This window comes from Fringilla coelebs (assembly GCF_963513975.1).
Source record: "Fringilla coelebs genome assembly, chromosome: 9".
Lineage (NCBI taxonomy): Eukaryota > Metazoa > Chordata > Aves > Passeriformes > Fringillidae > Fringilla > Fringilla coelebs.
This window is the reverse complement of record NC_140067.1, coordinates 28,755,526-28,770,562: the sequence shown is the minus strand read 5'-3', so window position 1 is coordinate 28,770,562 and position 15,037 is coordinate 28,755,526. Positions and strand designations below refer to the sequence as shown.

At 45.2% G+C, this 15,037-nt stretch overlaps 1 protein-coding gene across 3 annotated transcripts in view; it reads right to left on the bottom strand.

Annotated features, from left to right (window-relative positions):
* Window positions 1–672: 672 nt before the first annotated feature.
* KIFAP3 (kinesin associated protein 3) overlaps window positions 673–15,037 on the bottom strand; it is a 65,744-nt gene continuing 51,379 nt past the window's right edge. For 2 of the 3 annotated variants that reach the window (XM_084211529.1, XM_084211530.1), the window contains exon 20: window positions 673–1,047. In XM_084211529.1, coding sequence (XP_084067655.1) covers window positions 942–1,047 — 106 coding nt within the window. In that variant the 3' untranslated portion in view covers window positions 673–941. Of the gene's footprint in view, window positions 1,048–2,952; window positions 3,132–15,037 lie in introns of those variants that run through there. The other variant, XM_084211531.1, reaches the window with a different exon arrangement.

Here is a 15,037-nt window from a genome sequence, read left to right as displayed (position 1 = left end):
CAGAGAGAGCATTATCATCCCTTTCTTCTGTCACAGTGGGCATGAACAGCTGAAGAACAGCTTCAGCCTGAATTCTGTTTACAGGTTATTTCAAAACATCAACAAAACAATCACCACACTGCAAGTGCAGCATGAAGGGGTCCTGGCCTGACTCTGCTGCTCACTGATCCTTGCTTAGATCCAGCTTAAACCCCAGAAATCAGCAGGACTGGATGGATTTGTGTTTCCAGATAGGAAAGCTGGGGTAAAGGCTCTGCTCTGGATTCTGAGCCAAGGTACAGTGTTTCTTGCCCTTGCTGGCCCTCAGGATGGATGTGGCTGTCTTCTCTCAGACCACAGTGCTCTGTTTAGACACTAGGGTAAAGGTATTCTGTTGTGTAGTTTCTAACTGTGTTTTCAAGCATTTAAAATGGACTGTAAATGTCTGAAGCTCCAGGGGAGTGAATCTGTGCCATCTTTCCATTATTAAAGTGGTGACCCAGGACTGGACTTTGATCCAAACTATGTGTCAGGGCAGTGCCAGGAGATGCTGGGGCTCAGTGGTGTTCTGTGACTGAAGTGTGAGAGGGAAACAGTCCATGTTAAACACGCTGCACATGGAGCACTCTTCTTAAGTGCCTTGTAAAACACACAAAACATCGGTTAGAAACACATTCACCACTGCTGACCACACAGGTTTTTCTATTTAATAGAAATTAAATTAGTAGCTTAATATACATAATGTGACACTTTCCAGTCCAGTAGTTTCCAACTCCCGCTTTCAAGTCACAGTTACTGTACAAAAATAACAACAACAAAGAGCAACCCAAGCGTAAACACTGTCACTAACACACCGGACCCAGGAAGGCTAAATGTACGTGGAGCTACACATGCCAAAGGATACAGAGGGCTGGAGCCTGGTGGTGCAGCCATGCAGGAGCAGGCAGGGTGCTGCTGGCCCCTCACCGTGCCCCGTAGCCGTAGAAGAAGGGCTCTTCCGGCCGGTAGCCGTAGGCAGTCGCCGGGCGCCCGGGAGCCGCGCTCGGAGCAAAGCCATCCCCTCCAATGCTGCAGAAACAAGAGAGAGAAACTGCAGAGCTCTGCATGGCAGGGAAGGAACGCCGGTGCTGGTGGCTCCCAGCTCCTGCTGCTTTTTTGGGCTTACCTAAAGACAGAGGCCAGACAAAATCAAGGGAATAAAAAGCTGTTATATTTATTGAAGAGCCTTCGGGTGCATTTAGGGCACACAAAGCTCCCTCGGGGGCTACACCCAAAATGGATGATGGGTCATGGGTTTCACACTTTTATAAGTTTGGTCCATTTCCATATTGGGGGTTGATTAATTCCAATTACACCTTCAGGTAATGAAGTCATTTACCCCAAGTTTGCTCCCCCCCAATTCACTTTTATTTTACATTTCTCAGGGCCTGAGGCAGTGAGGTGTCCTTGATTGCCAGGCCTGGAGAGGAATTGTTGTGTCTGCCCAAGATGGGAAGCCAGTAGCTAGCAGTGTACATAGAGCTATACACTAAAGAACTGTAGGATTACAAATACATGAAAAATGTACAAGCTAAAATCCTAAGGCATGATGGTTTTGTGAGGAAGCTTTGCCAGCTGTGTTCCCCTTCTGGACACCACTTCCCTGGTAGAAAATTAAATGCTGTGAAGACATCAGTGCAACTCCAATCAGGGAAAGGCTCTCAGGTCCAAGAGGACTTCCAGGAGAGACCAAAGTCTTCTCTTCCCTCCTTTCTCAGGTTTACTGGCCAAGAACTTTCTTCCATGACTCAGTGTCTCCCTCTGTACATTACAGTTACCATGTCCTTCAGGCTTCTGGCAAAACCTGCTGTAACCCTGCCCTGCACAGCACATCTGAAGAGTCTCTTTCCCTGCCTTCAGTCCATTTCTGAGGTGCATGGAGAACACAGCTAAATGAGAGAATATCTGGTGAAAGATGTTGCTTCCGGTGGGATACAAGAGTGGCAGACAAATGGCAGAAGCAATTAATCACATACTGAAAAGCTATGTACTAATGAGACAGAATAATTATTTTTTCATGTAAAACAGCATCTTTTACACCTAAAAAGTCCCACAACAAGGAGTTAGATACTAAAACACAAGAACTGCATAGGGAAAAGTGGCACATAGTTCATGCTCAACAATAACTCATGCAGGAGGTAGAGGAAAAACGAGCATTGCCCAAGACACAGGATTACTGCCTATTCACAGCCATGTCACTTCTTAGCTTCCCCTTCAGTAGGGGGACAAATGGAAAAGGATCCTGATTTATTGTCTGACTAAAGATGCATTGAAAGGAGCCGAACTTCCCCTCTGAAGACTGTCAAAACACAAAGAACCAAAGTGCTTTTGGAGTGGGGAAAAGCTGAACCTCATTACTGCCAATTATCCATATGGAACATGGGTTATGCAACAGCCAAGGCTGGGAAAGAATGACCCCTGCAGAAGATGTACAATGGGTGGGCCCCAGGCCCTGGCTCTACAAGAAGCTGGCACAGCTGAATTGGTTGGGCTGAAAGGGCTCAGCTGCATGGGGGGGACCACGTCCATCTCTGTCCTCACAAAGGCACTTTCCTTGGATTGTATCTCAGTGAGGGCCTAGAAAAGGATCCCTAGTGCCTGTTTCTCAGAAAACGAGTTAACTCATGGGATATCCTGATAGTCAGGTAAAGGTGGAAGGTCTGAGGCTGAGATTTGTCCTCTGAGATGGAAGGGACACAATCAACACCAAAGCTGAGAGAAAAAAATTCACTGTTTTACTTGGATGTATCTTGAGAAATGCTGTGAGCTGAAAGTGCTTTGCATTTCCACATCTGCCCGTGTGTATCTGAATTGGCAACACCCATCTCCTCACTCCTGCACAGAGCTTGCACACCAGCCCCACCCTGCAGGCTGATCAGCCCTTCAGCACAGCAGAGAGCAGCAGAGTGGCCCTGCTGTATCCTGCAGCGGTGCTGTGAATGCATTCTTCTCACCACCCATTCCTTCCTGTATCCACTCCAAAGTCCTCTTACCCTTTTCCAAGCCCATTAGGAAATGAGCTGGTGACCTCTGAGGCACCTTCCCCAGATGCCTCCTTTGTACCTGGCAAACAACAGCATTCTCATTATCAGGCCTGAAGCTCTGAAAGACTCCTGAAAGAAGGGATTAAGAGAAATCCTGTTACTTTGTGTTTATCTCTCATCTCCAGAAACCCCAAACCGAGCAGCCACCTTAGCCAGTCGCTGCCTCTCCTCTGTCACTGCTCTGCAGTGTGCAAAGGCACTGACAGACAGACCTCCCCCAGGCTGCCCTTGGCTGCACTGTCTCCATATCAGGCCCAAAGCTCTTGTGAACAAGCCAACCAGGACAAGCATGAAGCTGACCAGTTTGTTTGGCAGTTCAGAAAACAAACCATTTAACAAACTTATATAAACCAATGCCAATTCCTTAAGGGTTCTTTTAGTACTGTCAGTGCCACGAATTAACAATGTACTAAAAGAAGGCATAGTGGGAATTGGGAGTGCAGGGTCTGGTTCTATTGTGCTTCTACAAATTCCCAGTAACACCAACATCTCTGTTGTTACACTGCAGAGAAGCAGGACCCGTTAAGGCTACCTTTAAACTCAGGAATTTGATTGCTTCCCTCCAAAGATCCTTAAAACATCTACAGCTGATTTATAACAAAGAGCTATTTTAACAGAAAATGATTTTCTGGGTTTATCTTTCCATCATGTTTTCTGTGACTGTAACAATGTTAGTGGTGGGTAAGTTGTTTATATTACAAGTGTGGTAGAATAGGGCCTTTTTGCATTCCTGCAAACCACCGCAAAGCTCATTCTGGAATGATATTCAGGTGAGTGAGGAGGCTGTGGCTGCCCAGGGCTGCTGACTGCAAGTCAAGCTGGCAGCAACCGTGCCCAGGCTCACAGCAGTGCCATCCTCAGGTTTCCTGGGGCAGAGGGACACAACAAAAACAGGAGCCTGAAACCTGTCCTGAGCTCCTTTGTACACCCCAGGATGAACCAGCACGGGCTTTTGGGGGCGAGGTGTAATAACACCCCGAGCCACGCGGTGGCAATGGGCCTCCATCCCTGCAGGCTGTGCTATTCCAGCCACTTCCAGCTTAGTAATCCTCACTCAAAGAGCTTCTAAATGTATTTAAACTGATAACGAGAGCAGGGGAAATATGGTTTCAATCACATTCTCAACAAATCAGTTTTTTAATATTTTTTTTATAAATGTGTAAGTAATTAGGTAAAGATCCCTAGAGTTTAAACTTTGAGGAGTATCAGTTATTTCCAAATGGTTCAGACATATGTTAGTGTCCTGAAGAAAACTGGAAGAGATGGATCAGCTGATAACTGCTTTGGACAGTCAAAAAAAAAAAAACCCTCAAAAAACCAAAAACAACTGCAGAAAATCACATTAAAACACCTTGATCAAATCACTACTCTCTCCTATCTAAATAGTCCCCTGAAGTAAATGAAGTCTTGACGATGCTTGAAAAGAACTGGCTTCATTTTTGCACGTTAGTGCTCTTGAAGCACAGCAGCTTTGCCTGTTGGATTGTTTGCACTGGCAGCCTGCAGCAGGGAGCCTGTGGGAGCTGAAGGGTCCTGAGCCCAGGAGGTGACAGAGGGTGGGACAACCACAGAGCCAACATGGGCCTGGGGAGAGGAGCCTGGCTCGCTCCCAAGGCTGCCAGGCCAAGGGCACAACCCACCGAGGTGAGGACGGATTTAAAAACAAGTCCTGATGAATCCTTGCCCCTTCTGCCAAGAACAGCAGAAGGGGAGAGCCAGCAGAGATGGCAGTTCTGTGGCTGTAAACACTTGCTGGATAACGACTGGCCTGAGATCATGATCTGTGCCATGTGTGCTCAGATTTATACCAGCAATCAACCTCAAGACTTGCTCCTAGGAAAAACATTGTTGGCTTTATGCTACAGCATCTACCAGAAAACTCAGTCCTCAGCAGAGCAAGCACCAAGTCTGTCTCCCATAATAACAATACCTTATTTGACTCAGTGCTCACAGAGATTATTATTCTTGCTGGGATGCTAATATAGTTGTAGAGTTTATGCAGGAGAGGAAAATCACTGAGAAAGGGACACATAATTATCCATTGGGGCAACAATACTCATGCCTGAGTTAGTATTTTTCCTCCCAGTGCTCACTGCTGTGTAACTGGGCAGCCAGAAGTGCATGCAGCCATGCAGCTGCAGGGTGATTTGGATGCCAGAGCAGCAGAGCAGCCTCAGCTGCAGGCTCAGGCCGCAGTCACTGCAGGCAGCTCTGGCTCACGCGTGCGCAGAGAGCGGCGCTCGCTGCCCGGGCACAGCACAACCCCGCTCTTGTGCAGAGCTCAGCCCCACGCCTGGGGCTCATGGAGTTAAACACTGAACAGCCCAGCTAATTACTATGTACTGCTAACCTCAGTTGCTGGTTCATTTTGAGACCCTTTAAAATATGAACTGTGTATTTTACCCCTATGCACTCTCTTAATGATTTGTTTTTTTTAGACTGAAATCACTTCCAGCCATCAGTTATACTCGAGGTCTCTACACATGCACTTCTCCAAGCACAAATATTTCTTTTTCCTATTGGTCTGCCAGCCCCTGTCAGAGCAAATTTCACTTTAAACTAAATGCTGTGATACTTAAAACCTCTTGGATTACTCAGGCTGCTAGTGTGATCTATGACCTTCCCCAAATGACAGCTGAACTTTCCAATTTGCTTGTACTGCTAGGGAACTGAGGAACACATGCCGAAGAGGAAAATGTTCCTGATGTGCATGAGTGAGGAGAGATTTCTGAACAGCCCTGCTTATTGATGCTTGCTCTGATTCAGAGCATCCAAATGAATATACCCATGTAGGATCTTAGATGCCCTGACAAAATTTCAAGATCTAAAGACCAGTTGTGTCCTGTTTCCCACCAGGAAATGGCAACCAGCATCCTGCTGCATCCACAGAACCCTTCTGAACTAGACAGGCTTTGGACTAGATAGAATTCATGGCATGTGTGGAAGGCTCAGGAGGCTCCCACAAGGAGCACTCCATGGGGAATCTTCTGCTGGGGTTTCCCTCCAGTTGTCTGTGTGCTGCTCCCAGGGCAGGGTATCAGGAGAGGCTGGGCTGGGTAATTAACACCTGGGTAATTAACACCAGGGTGCAGAGTGACCTTGGCACCCTGTCCACACCAGTGCTCACTCACACTGGGACCCAGTGCTGCTGCTGACAGGGGCTCTCAAACCACAGCCTAATTCCCAGGTCTTAATCCCTCCAGCAGGGCCTCAGACAGGCAAGTCCAGCATCATTGGGGAGATTCTTGGACAAAAGTAAACGCTTGAAATCCAACTGAAAGCCCCAGTAGGATCCATGGATCTTGGAGAGATCCCAGCAGGAAGCACTGCCTGGGAAGCAGGTCTGAAGCAGTCTGACACACATTGTACCAGACTGTCACTGCCTGTGTAAGTGACAGTGGCCCTGGAAAAGCCTTTGAGGGTGAAATACCAATTTGGGAGCTCACACTTTAGGGACAAAATTTCATTTGTTTCTGCCCAAAATTAAGGCCCCCCTGAAAATGAACTGCAAGCTAAACATAGAGAGGTTCCACCAGAGACAGGATTTCATCCCTATTTCTTTTCATTCTAAACTTTTTCTAAAACCCTGTCAATCTTCCCTCCTTACTCTGAATCAACAAGCCCTCATGTCTAAGAGGCTCTCAGCTACTCAGTGGGGATACAAGATATCTAAGCTAATTAAAAAATATTTTTTTTAAAAAATCTATAGATTTTAATTATGTAGATGCTCTGACAAGCCAAACACTACCTGCAACTCTCAGCTCATCAGCAGCCCTACCAAATCCCAATGAAGGACTCACACCCAAAGCTCTCCACATGCTCCAGTGAGCTGCCAGGAGGGTTTCCATGCAGGTGTAAACAGGCAGCCTCTGCTGACACACGTGGCACCTCTGATCACAGCTGCAGCTCTCCAAAACTCCTCTTGAGGATCAGAGAAAGGGGTCAGAACCAGAGGGGCTCTGAGCATCTTTCAGAAGCCAGGTATCAGTACAGTTCATAGCAGTTCCACTGTTTCCTCTGTACCTTCTCCCTCTGTACTCTGGCTATTACTGTTCCTAAAAATCACTCTTCACTCCCAAGCCATCCCCACCTCAGCCCAGGCAGGTGTTCAGAATTTCAGCTGCACATCACTGAAGTCCTCCATTTGCTGTTCCAGGAATCCACTCACATGTGACAGTACAGTTCCCATCCTGTCTCTCCTTATAAACTCTCATGCCATGGACCCCTGTATTGCGCAATGCTGGATCGAGTTCCTGTGTGTAGCAGACAAAACAAATCATGTTCTGATGAACACTCAAGGCTGCACTTTCCCCTCAGGAGGTGCAAGAGCCACAGGAGTGGCACAGCAGTCTCTAATCTCCAGACAAGCACAGCATTATAACCTGTACAAATGAGATGCCCTCACTGATCAGAACTCTTGTGAACAAGACACACAGAAGTTTGCCAGCAGCAAAGGCCGTATTTTTTCTCTCATCTCGGTGTTTTTGTTTGCTCCTGAAGTGTTGATGAGAGCTGGTGTGAGACAAGGACTGCAGTGCAAGGCAGTATAATCACAAAGGGGATGCTCAGCCCTGCCAGCCCAATTAGCAGACTGATTGGTGAACACTGCAGCTCCCTCCCTGCCTCCCTCCTGAGGTTCCCTCTGCAGACACCAGGCATGGAGAGGCAGGGGGAGCTGGGACATCCGGGCCCTGACCCATTGCACAGGCAGGGATTAAGGCACCGTGTGCATCCAAGCACAGCAGGTGGGAAATGGTTTTGAATCCCCCAGAACACACACAGACCTCCAGCTCCTGAAGCTGTCTGCAGGTGTGACACAGCCAGCTAACCCTCTGCAGCTACCAAGGAACCTTCACACGTGAGCCAAGGCCCAGAGCCCCTGAAGCCATGGACTCTGGCCTTTCTGCTGATATTCCCTGGCAGCTGAGTACTGCTTGGGACCCCATTCTCCCAACCCAGCCATGGCAGGTGAAGGGCATCACAAAGGGACACAGGCCTGCTGCTTCTGTCCTTGCTTTAAGTCCAGGCATTGAGATGATGATCCCATTTCCTCCTACAAGCCAGTCAGCTCTGGTTTGCCTTCACTGACCATAAATTTTCTGTCCTTCAGAGTAAGAGCACAAACCATGGGTTATGGAGAAACTCCATACAACTGAGAAGCCTTAGGAAAAAACAATGTTTCTTTATATAATGTCTTGTAACTGTAGATTCTCCCACTGCTGGTAATGACGTTAAACTATAAACCACAAGTCTCCTAAATTCTGCCTCTCATGACCCCAAGTTGTTCTCCCCTATCTGTGAAGCTTTTTTTTTTCATGCCTTTTATTCTTCCAGCTCAAATGGGAGGGGAGTTTTGTGGCAGTGTCTGTGACTGTGCCCACTGCATCAATCACCCAAGTCCATCTCTACATTAGCATTAATGTCCCTTAAATAGTGATATTGTACCTGCTCACAAGACAAAAAAATTGCACAAATGAACCTGTGCAATAATACTTTAGCTCCCTTGTGCATCATAACGCAGCTTTTATGGATATGATCATGTCTCTCCTTCCATGTGATCCAGCTTTCTTCAGTGTACTTAATGACTTCAAGTTTCCAATTGCTTCTGGACTTGTTGCCCAGTTGTATCTCAGCACAATACTGCTGTTTCTCCCATTTAATTACAAACAAATGGAAAGCTGACAATGGTGGAGAAATGAGCACTGTGTCTTCTATGTCGGGCTCCAGCTATGCACCAAGCAATAACCACGCCAAAATTCACTGGGGGAAGGCAGCATTAAAAAAAATATTTCCCAGCTGAATAGTAAGAAAGCACTGAACCAAAACCAAATGACCCTGCTTAGCCAAATTCAGTGTGAGCCTTGCTTGAAAGCTGTAGCTCCTGCCATCCCTGCTCTGCAAACACAGCCTGGGATTTGGCCTCAGTTTCTTGCTCTGTCAGTTACCTGCTGTGTGATCCTGGACAAGTTGCTCCTTTTCTCCATGACCTCAGTTTCCCATTGGAGTATTGGAAGAGAAAACACCCCAGACATTAAAGACAGCCAAATGACAAACTACAGTAATGAGAAGACTCAAATTAGACTGACATAGACAGAAAAGACTTTTGCCTATTCTATAAAGCCCCTTAGGAAAAAAGATGATTTCTGCTCTGCTAGAAAGGCAACCAATCCCCAACAGAGCCAGGGGACAAAACAGCAGCTCAAAGGCTGCATTTGTTCCATGCAGCCACGTTGGTCCTGTGAAGGGCGTCAGGAGAGCTCCTGCAGCACTCCTGCAGTCAGGCTCACAGCTCTGCCACACATGCAGGGAGTTTCTCAGCCATTCTCTACAGGATTTCTTAAAAGGTCAAGTGCACAGACAGAGCTGGAACGGAAATCAAGAGCTCTGGCTTTCCATTCTAAGCCTGACAGAAACATCTCCTGTGCTCTTGGCTCAACAACTGTCCAAACCCACTGATTAGATACATCCATTTCTTAAGAATTAATTAAGAACTAAAACAAATAAAACAGCCCCAAGGAACAGGCAGTAAAAAGCATGATGTCCTTTCCTCTCCCTCTCTGCTTGCACAGTCCAAACTGTATGTGTCAACTCCATAAACTGAAGAGTACATTGCCTTAATCTGAACTAGGGATAGGCCTGGCTTGGGAAACTTTCACACCTCTCTTTTAATTGTCTTCAGCAAGCTCAGTGTTAGGCTGGGTACCGAAAGCTTCAAGCAACTGCCTGAGCAGAATTGGATGCTGAAGTTTCCCAGAGATGACTGGTGTCACTGACCAGATCAGGATCTGCTCCAGCTTCCATCAGCCTTCCCATTTCCACACAGGAACTGTTCTCCTTGCTTCCTTGCTAGAGCAGCTCGCTGAAAATGTACTCAGAGACAAGCAGCTGAAGCAAAAATGCAGCTTTTTGGCTGAGAATTTTCCCTTTAAATGTTTATACAAACTCCTCAAGCCCAAGCACAGCCATTCAGTTCTGTCCTTGAACACAAATGGAGACAAAAGTCCCCTGTTGTGCACCAAAGCAAGGCCACAAGGCCCTGGTGACACCGTGCTGTCTGCAGGGCAGCGCAGTGGGGATGAGAATCCAGATGCTGGAGGGAAGGAGGGAGGGAAAGTCAAGAAATCTGTTCTGCTCTGACTTTCAGCTGCAGCCAATAAAAGCTTTCAAAGCCTTTCTGAAGTGAACATTGCTGGGGGATTGGCAGCGCTCGCTCGAGCACACACCGCGAATGCAGTCGCAGTGTTACTACTGATGAAGAAACTTAAATATTCTTTTATCACCACACATGATTGCCCTGATTTCAAACACTTTTATATATCAGCACAGGGCCCTAGTGAAATCTTGTCAAGGTCTATCCCAAATAAGCAAAGATTTTTGTGAAAATCAAGAAGAAAATAAATCTCAATGTCTCTTACTGATTTTTTTTTCTTAGGAATAACATTGGATATATCAGGAAACAAGGCAGATACAAATACAAACAAGGAATGCGTTCTTGGAGATCTATATCTTGGAGTAGCATTATTATATAAAAAACTCAACAAGTGAAAAATCGAATGTTTCCAGACCAAAAAGGTTGATCAGGGAGCACTGGAAAAAAAAATAAATTAAAAAAGCTCAAAATCCCAAAGGCAAATAAACTTTCTAAGCCAGTTTATTATTTTTTTAAATCTCAGAGTTAAAAAACCATCATCTTGGTTTTCCAGAGGGAAAAGGGTGGGTCAGTCTTTGGAGCTGGATGGTTGAGCCTGATAAACACAGAATCAGAATAAAATTTTAGAATCAAAACAATTCTAAGTATTTGGCAAAGAAATTAATTTGATCTATTAATTTTTATGCTAGAAACTTGCTCAGAGCACATGTTCAGTTCAGATAATAACCACAAGAAATGTCCTACTGATATATGGGCCTTTTTAAAACTCCTCATTTTAAGTTTAATTTTGAATCCTGTGAGCATGCTTAAACCCAGCACACAAAACACCCCTCACTTTATTACAGTTTTAAATCTTTCTTCCAGATCTGGCCTTGCAAGCACTTGTCTTGATAAAATAGGTCACTTGAAAAAGGAAAGCTCAATAAAATGAATTACAAAACCAACAAGATTAAACTGATTGTGCTGTTTTTGTACAGTGCAGCCGAATTCTGCAAATATGCTGCTGGCTGTGGTTTGGCATTTAACAGCATGTGATCAGTGAGAAGGAGGAAATTTTATTCTCATTAACTGTTGCAGATTTACTGCAGTGAAAAAGGGCTATGTAACCTGAGAAGTGACAGAATGGAAAGATCAAAGCAGCAGTCTGGAAACTAAATAAACCTTCTGGCTACTTCCTGCAAGGAAAATTCACTCTGGCAATGTAAAACAGAGTCCAGTTAAAAACTACTCTCAGTTTTATGAGCTGTCACAGCAGCTTGAGTGGTTTGGAGCAGTCAAGTTTAGAACATTATATTTCCTTGTTTTTGTCTCAGATACTTCTGTAAGCAGTTTAATAGTTTCTTTTTTTTTTTTTTTATTTTTAAAGAGAAAAATAAAATTCTTTTCTTTTGGTTGAAATCGAGAAGGTCACAGCTAAACTCATTAAAAACAAGCAGGTCTTCATTTGCACATTCCATTCCCCTTTACTGCATTTTAATATTTTACTTTGAGATTTATAAGCAATGTACATTTGCTTTAATAACTCTTCCGCATTCTGTTCACTTATTGTTTAATATAAGTGCAAATCAGTTTACAGAACCCAGATGGCTTGTAACCAGGGAGCCAGTCTATTCCTAGTAGCACATCTGGAGGGACTGAGCAGCAGACAGAACGTGGGAATTAATTAATGTTACATTTCAGAAGAGACAGGCCCAGGTTTGGGGGATTTTTTGGTAAGACATTCCAAAGGACTTGAGCTCACTGCTACAGCATTTGGGTATTCTTTTAAAATTCTTAATAGCCACCTAAACCATGATGGTTAAATGAGGCCAACTGCAGGTGGAATATAATAAAATAAAAAGCAACTAAAAAAAAAGTTTAAAAAAGTGACTGCAAGAAAAAGAGGCCCAAGTATCCTGTATTCCAAAAGAGCTGAAGTGCATTAAAACCTCAATACTTATTCTCTTCCCAAACAGCATCTGCAACTTGCTGAAAAAACTGCTATTTTAACACTCTTAAAATATTCCCCAGCAAGCTATTTCATCTCTCCCATACTGCTGCAATTGTTGGAGCAATTAAAGCTCTCTTACAGTAAATGAAATGAGGGCAACCTGATCCTTCCCAGCTCCAGACCACACACCTTGGCGAGGTGGTGTGGTCTGGTCACTGTGGGAGCAATCAGGAGAGCCCTGCCCTGCTCCAGCTCTGGACCCTGACTCTGCAGGAAGAACTGCCCTTCTGCTTCATCCCTGGCTCCTGACTGGAGGAAGAACTTCCCTTCCCCTGCTCCATCCCTGGCCCCTGACTCTGCAGGAGGAACTGCCCTTCTCCCTCCCTTCCCCCTTCTCCTCCTTTCTCCCTCCCTTCCCTTCTCCTCCACCTCTGGAGGAGTAACTTCCCTTCTCCCTCACCTGTGCTTTCCTGCCCACCTTGGCTATCAGCTCTCAAGGACTGTGAGCATTGTCTGTGTGTGGGGGATACATGGAGAGCTCTTGGGAGCTTCTCCTCATGCTAAGAGCACAGTGACAACAAATGAACACCCAAGCACATTCAAAAGTTGTTGTACATCAAATATTGGATATTAATAATATTGTCCTCTTATGGATATTCCTTAATTACAGCCCTAATCTTTCAGTGGTGCAAAAGTTGTCAAAACTCTGGGAAAATCCAAAAAAAAAACCCCCAAAACAACAACAACAAAAACCAACACCAATCCAGAAAGAGAGAGAGCTCTAGTTTAGTACTGATGCAGGAACAAATGACTGTAAGATGCTGTCAGCAATGAAGCCTCCCTGTTCTGGAAGCAGCACTGCCACATGGCAGTACTGAAGGGGAATAACTGCACAGTGAATTTTTCAATAAGTGAAATCTTTCAATAAGCTTGTCCCAGACTGTGACCAAGACCCTCCAAAAGGCAGCAGCTCCCACTTCCTTCTCACATTCTTTTAGATGCAAAATCTCAGTTCCAGGAGTACATGGCACCTGCATAGGCACTGAGGAACAGAACATCTCTGCCAGTTTCCCAGGAATAGTCAGTGCCTTTAGCTTCTATAAAACTAAACATGTAGGCACAATTAGGACAACAGAAAATGATAAAAAGGTGACTCTGCTGCCACTAAGATTTTTGTGGGATTAAAAAAAATAATACATGAACCAACCAAAATAAACTCCCTTATTTGTGTCCAGGAACTTCATTGGTTCTGGGCTTTCCTTTAAGGCCTTTTCAAATTTGTTTCAGTGGGATTTACAATTTGCTAATACTGATGTGTGATAAACTAATAAAACCTGCCTGCAAGGTTATAGGCCCAATTTACTAATAAAACCTAATTTAATTCTCCTGGGAAATGCAAATTAAATAGTGTCCAAATGGCAGAAGCTGAGTACAACTCTGCTGAACATATTGCAAAGGCAACTAAGTTGGCTTTTGTTTTTAAAATAAGGTTTAACTATGGAAAAGAAGAAATTCTGCCCAGAGCTGTAAGAAATATCATTATGGTAAAATGGTTCAAAGTACAATCATCTTGTAAGAGTGATTTATACTGTTTCAGGTTTTCTTTCCATTAATTAAAAGATTTTATACTCAATTTATGTCCACCTCTAAGACAGGGAAGTATTACTTCCTCTGTTCAAATGAGGAGGAAAGAGATGTGAGTAGTCTCAGCACAGACCCCACAGGAGAACATTTTTTGTCTAAAGGAGCATGAAACAGTTTGTTCTGCCACTGATCCCTGCAGCTGTCTGCTAACAGAGTGGGTTTGCACCCTCAGAGACAGCCTGCAAGATTGTTCTTACTCCTGAAAGGCTGAGAAGGGAATGTTCCAACTTCTAAATAAACTGTGCTGAACTTTACTGAAAATAGAGGATGGTTGAGACACACTTCCCTGGCAAGGTCACCAAGATCACCAATTCCTTCAGTCCTTTCCTTCAGCAAATCTAACTGAAGATGAGGATCTCTATGGAATATAGCTCCAAATGTCAAAGTAGGATGTAAGTTACAGGCACAACCATTTAAAAGCATTTTGATAATCACTCACAAAGTGCCCATTTGCCAGCACCTGCTGCAGTTCCTGCAGCTGACCCAGATGGGAGATGTTCAGCTGGGAATTCACACCACAGTGCAGCAATCAATGGCAGTGAAAGCCTACAGCTCTGGGTTGTTCCACCATGAAAACTCCCAGGTTTCCAAGTGAAAAAAGGCCATAGACAGGAGCATTCTTGCCACTCAGTGTGGACTTGCAGCACATGCAGACATCACACATGCTTAGCTCAGCTACAGATAAGCCAAGTCCCACTGAGAGTGTTGGAGCACCAGGAGCTGTGGCCAGGTCCTGTTTCCATCAAGCCCAGACAAGAGCCTGGCTGTGCAGCCTGGAATTTGCCAAGAGCAGCCACAGCTTCCCTGGGGCCAGCACAGAGCAGCCTGCAAGGGCCTGGCTGCAGGCACTGAGCTCACAGAACATCCCAGGGACCTGCCATGGCAAAAACAAGACATGCAGGCACAGCTTGAGGCTGTAAATCCAGGCAAGAGGAAAGATGTTCCACCAAGGACAGAGACATGCAGTCACCCCATAAAACTGGTTGTGCTTGACATGCCAAACCTCAGTGCTTCCTGGAAGAATGCTCAGTCAGATCTCTGTTGGGAAGAGCTGGGAGTGCACACGCTGGGAACAGCACACACAGCGAGGCCTTGTCTCAGAGAAAATGAGAGTTGAGCAATGGCAGCTCTGCTGCATTTTACAACAAGGGTAAAGGATCCTGCACTGGTGAAAAACTTCCTCAGGGAAAAAAGAGTTCTGGCCAGCTCTAGCATTCCTAAGTATTAATCTTTTCAAAGGTACAGACTGAG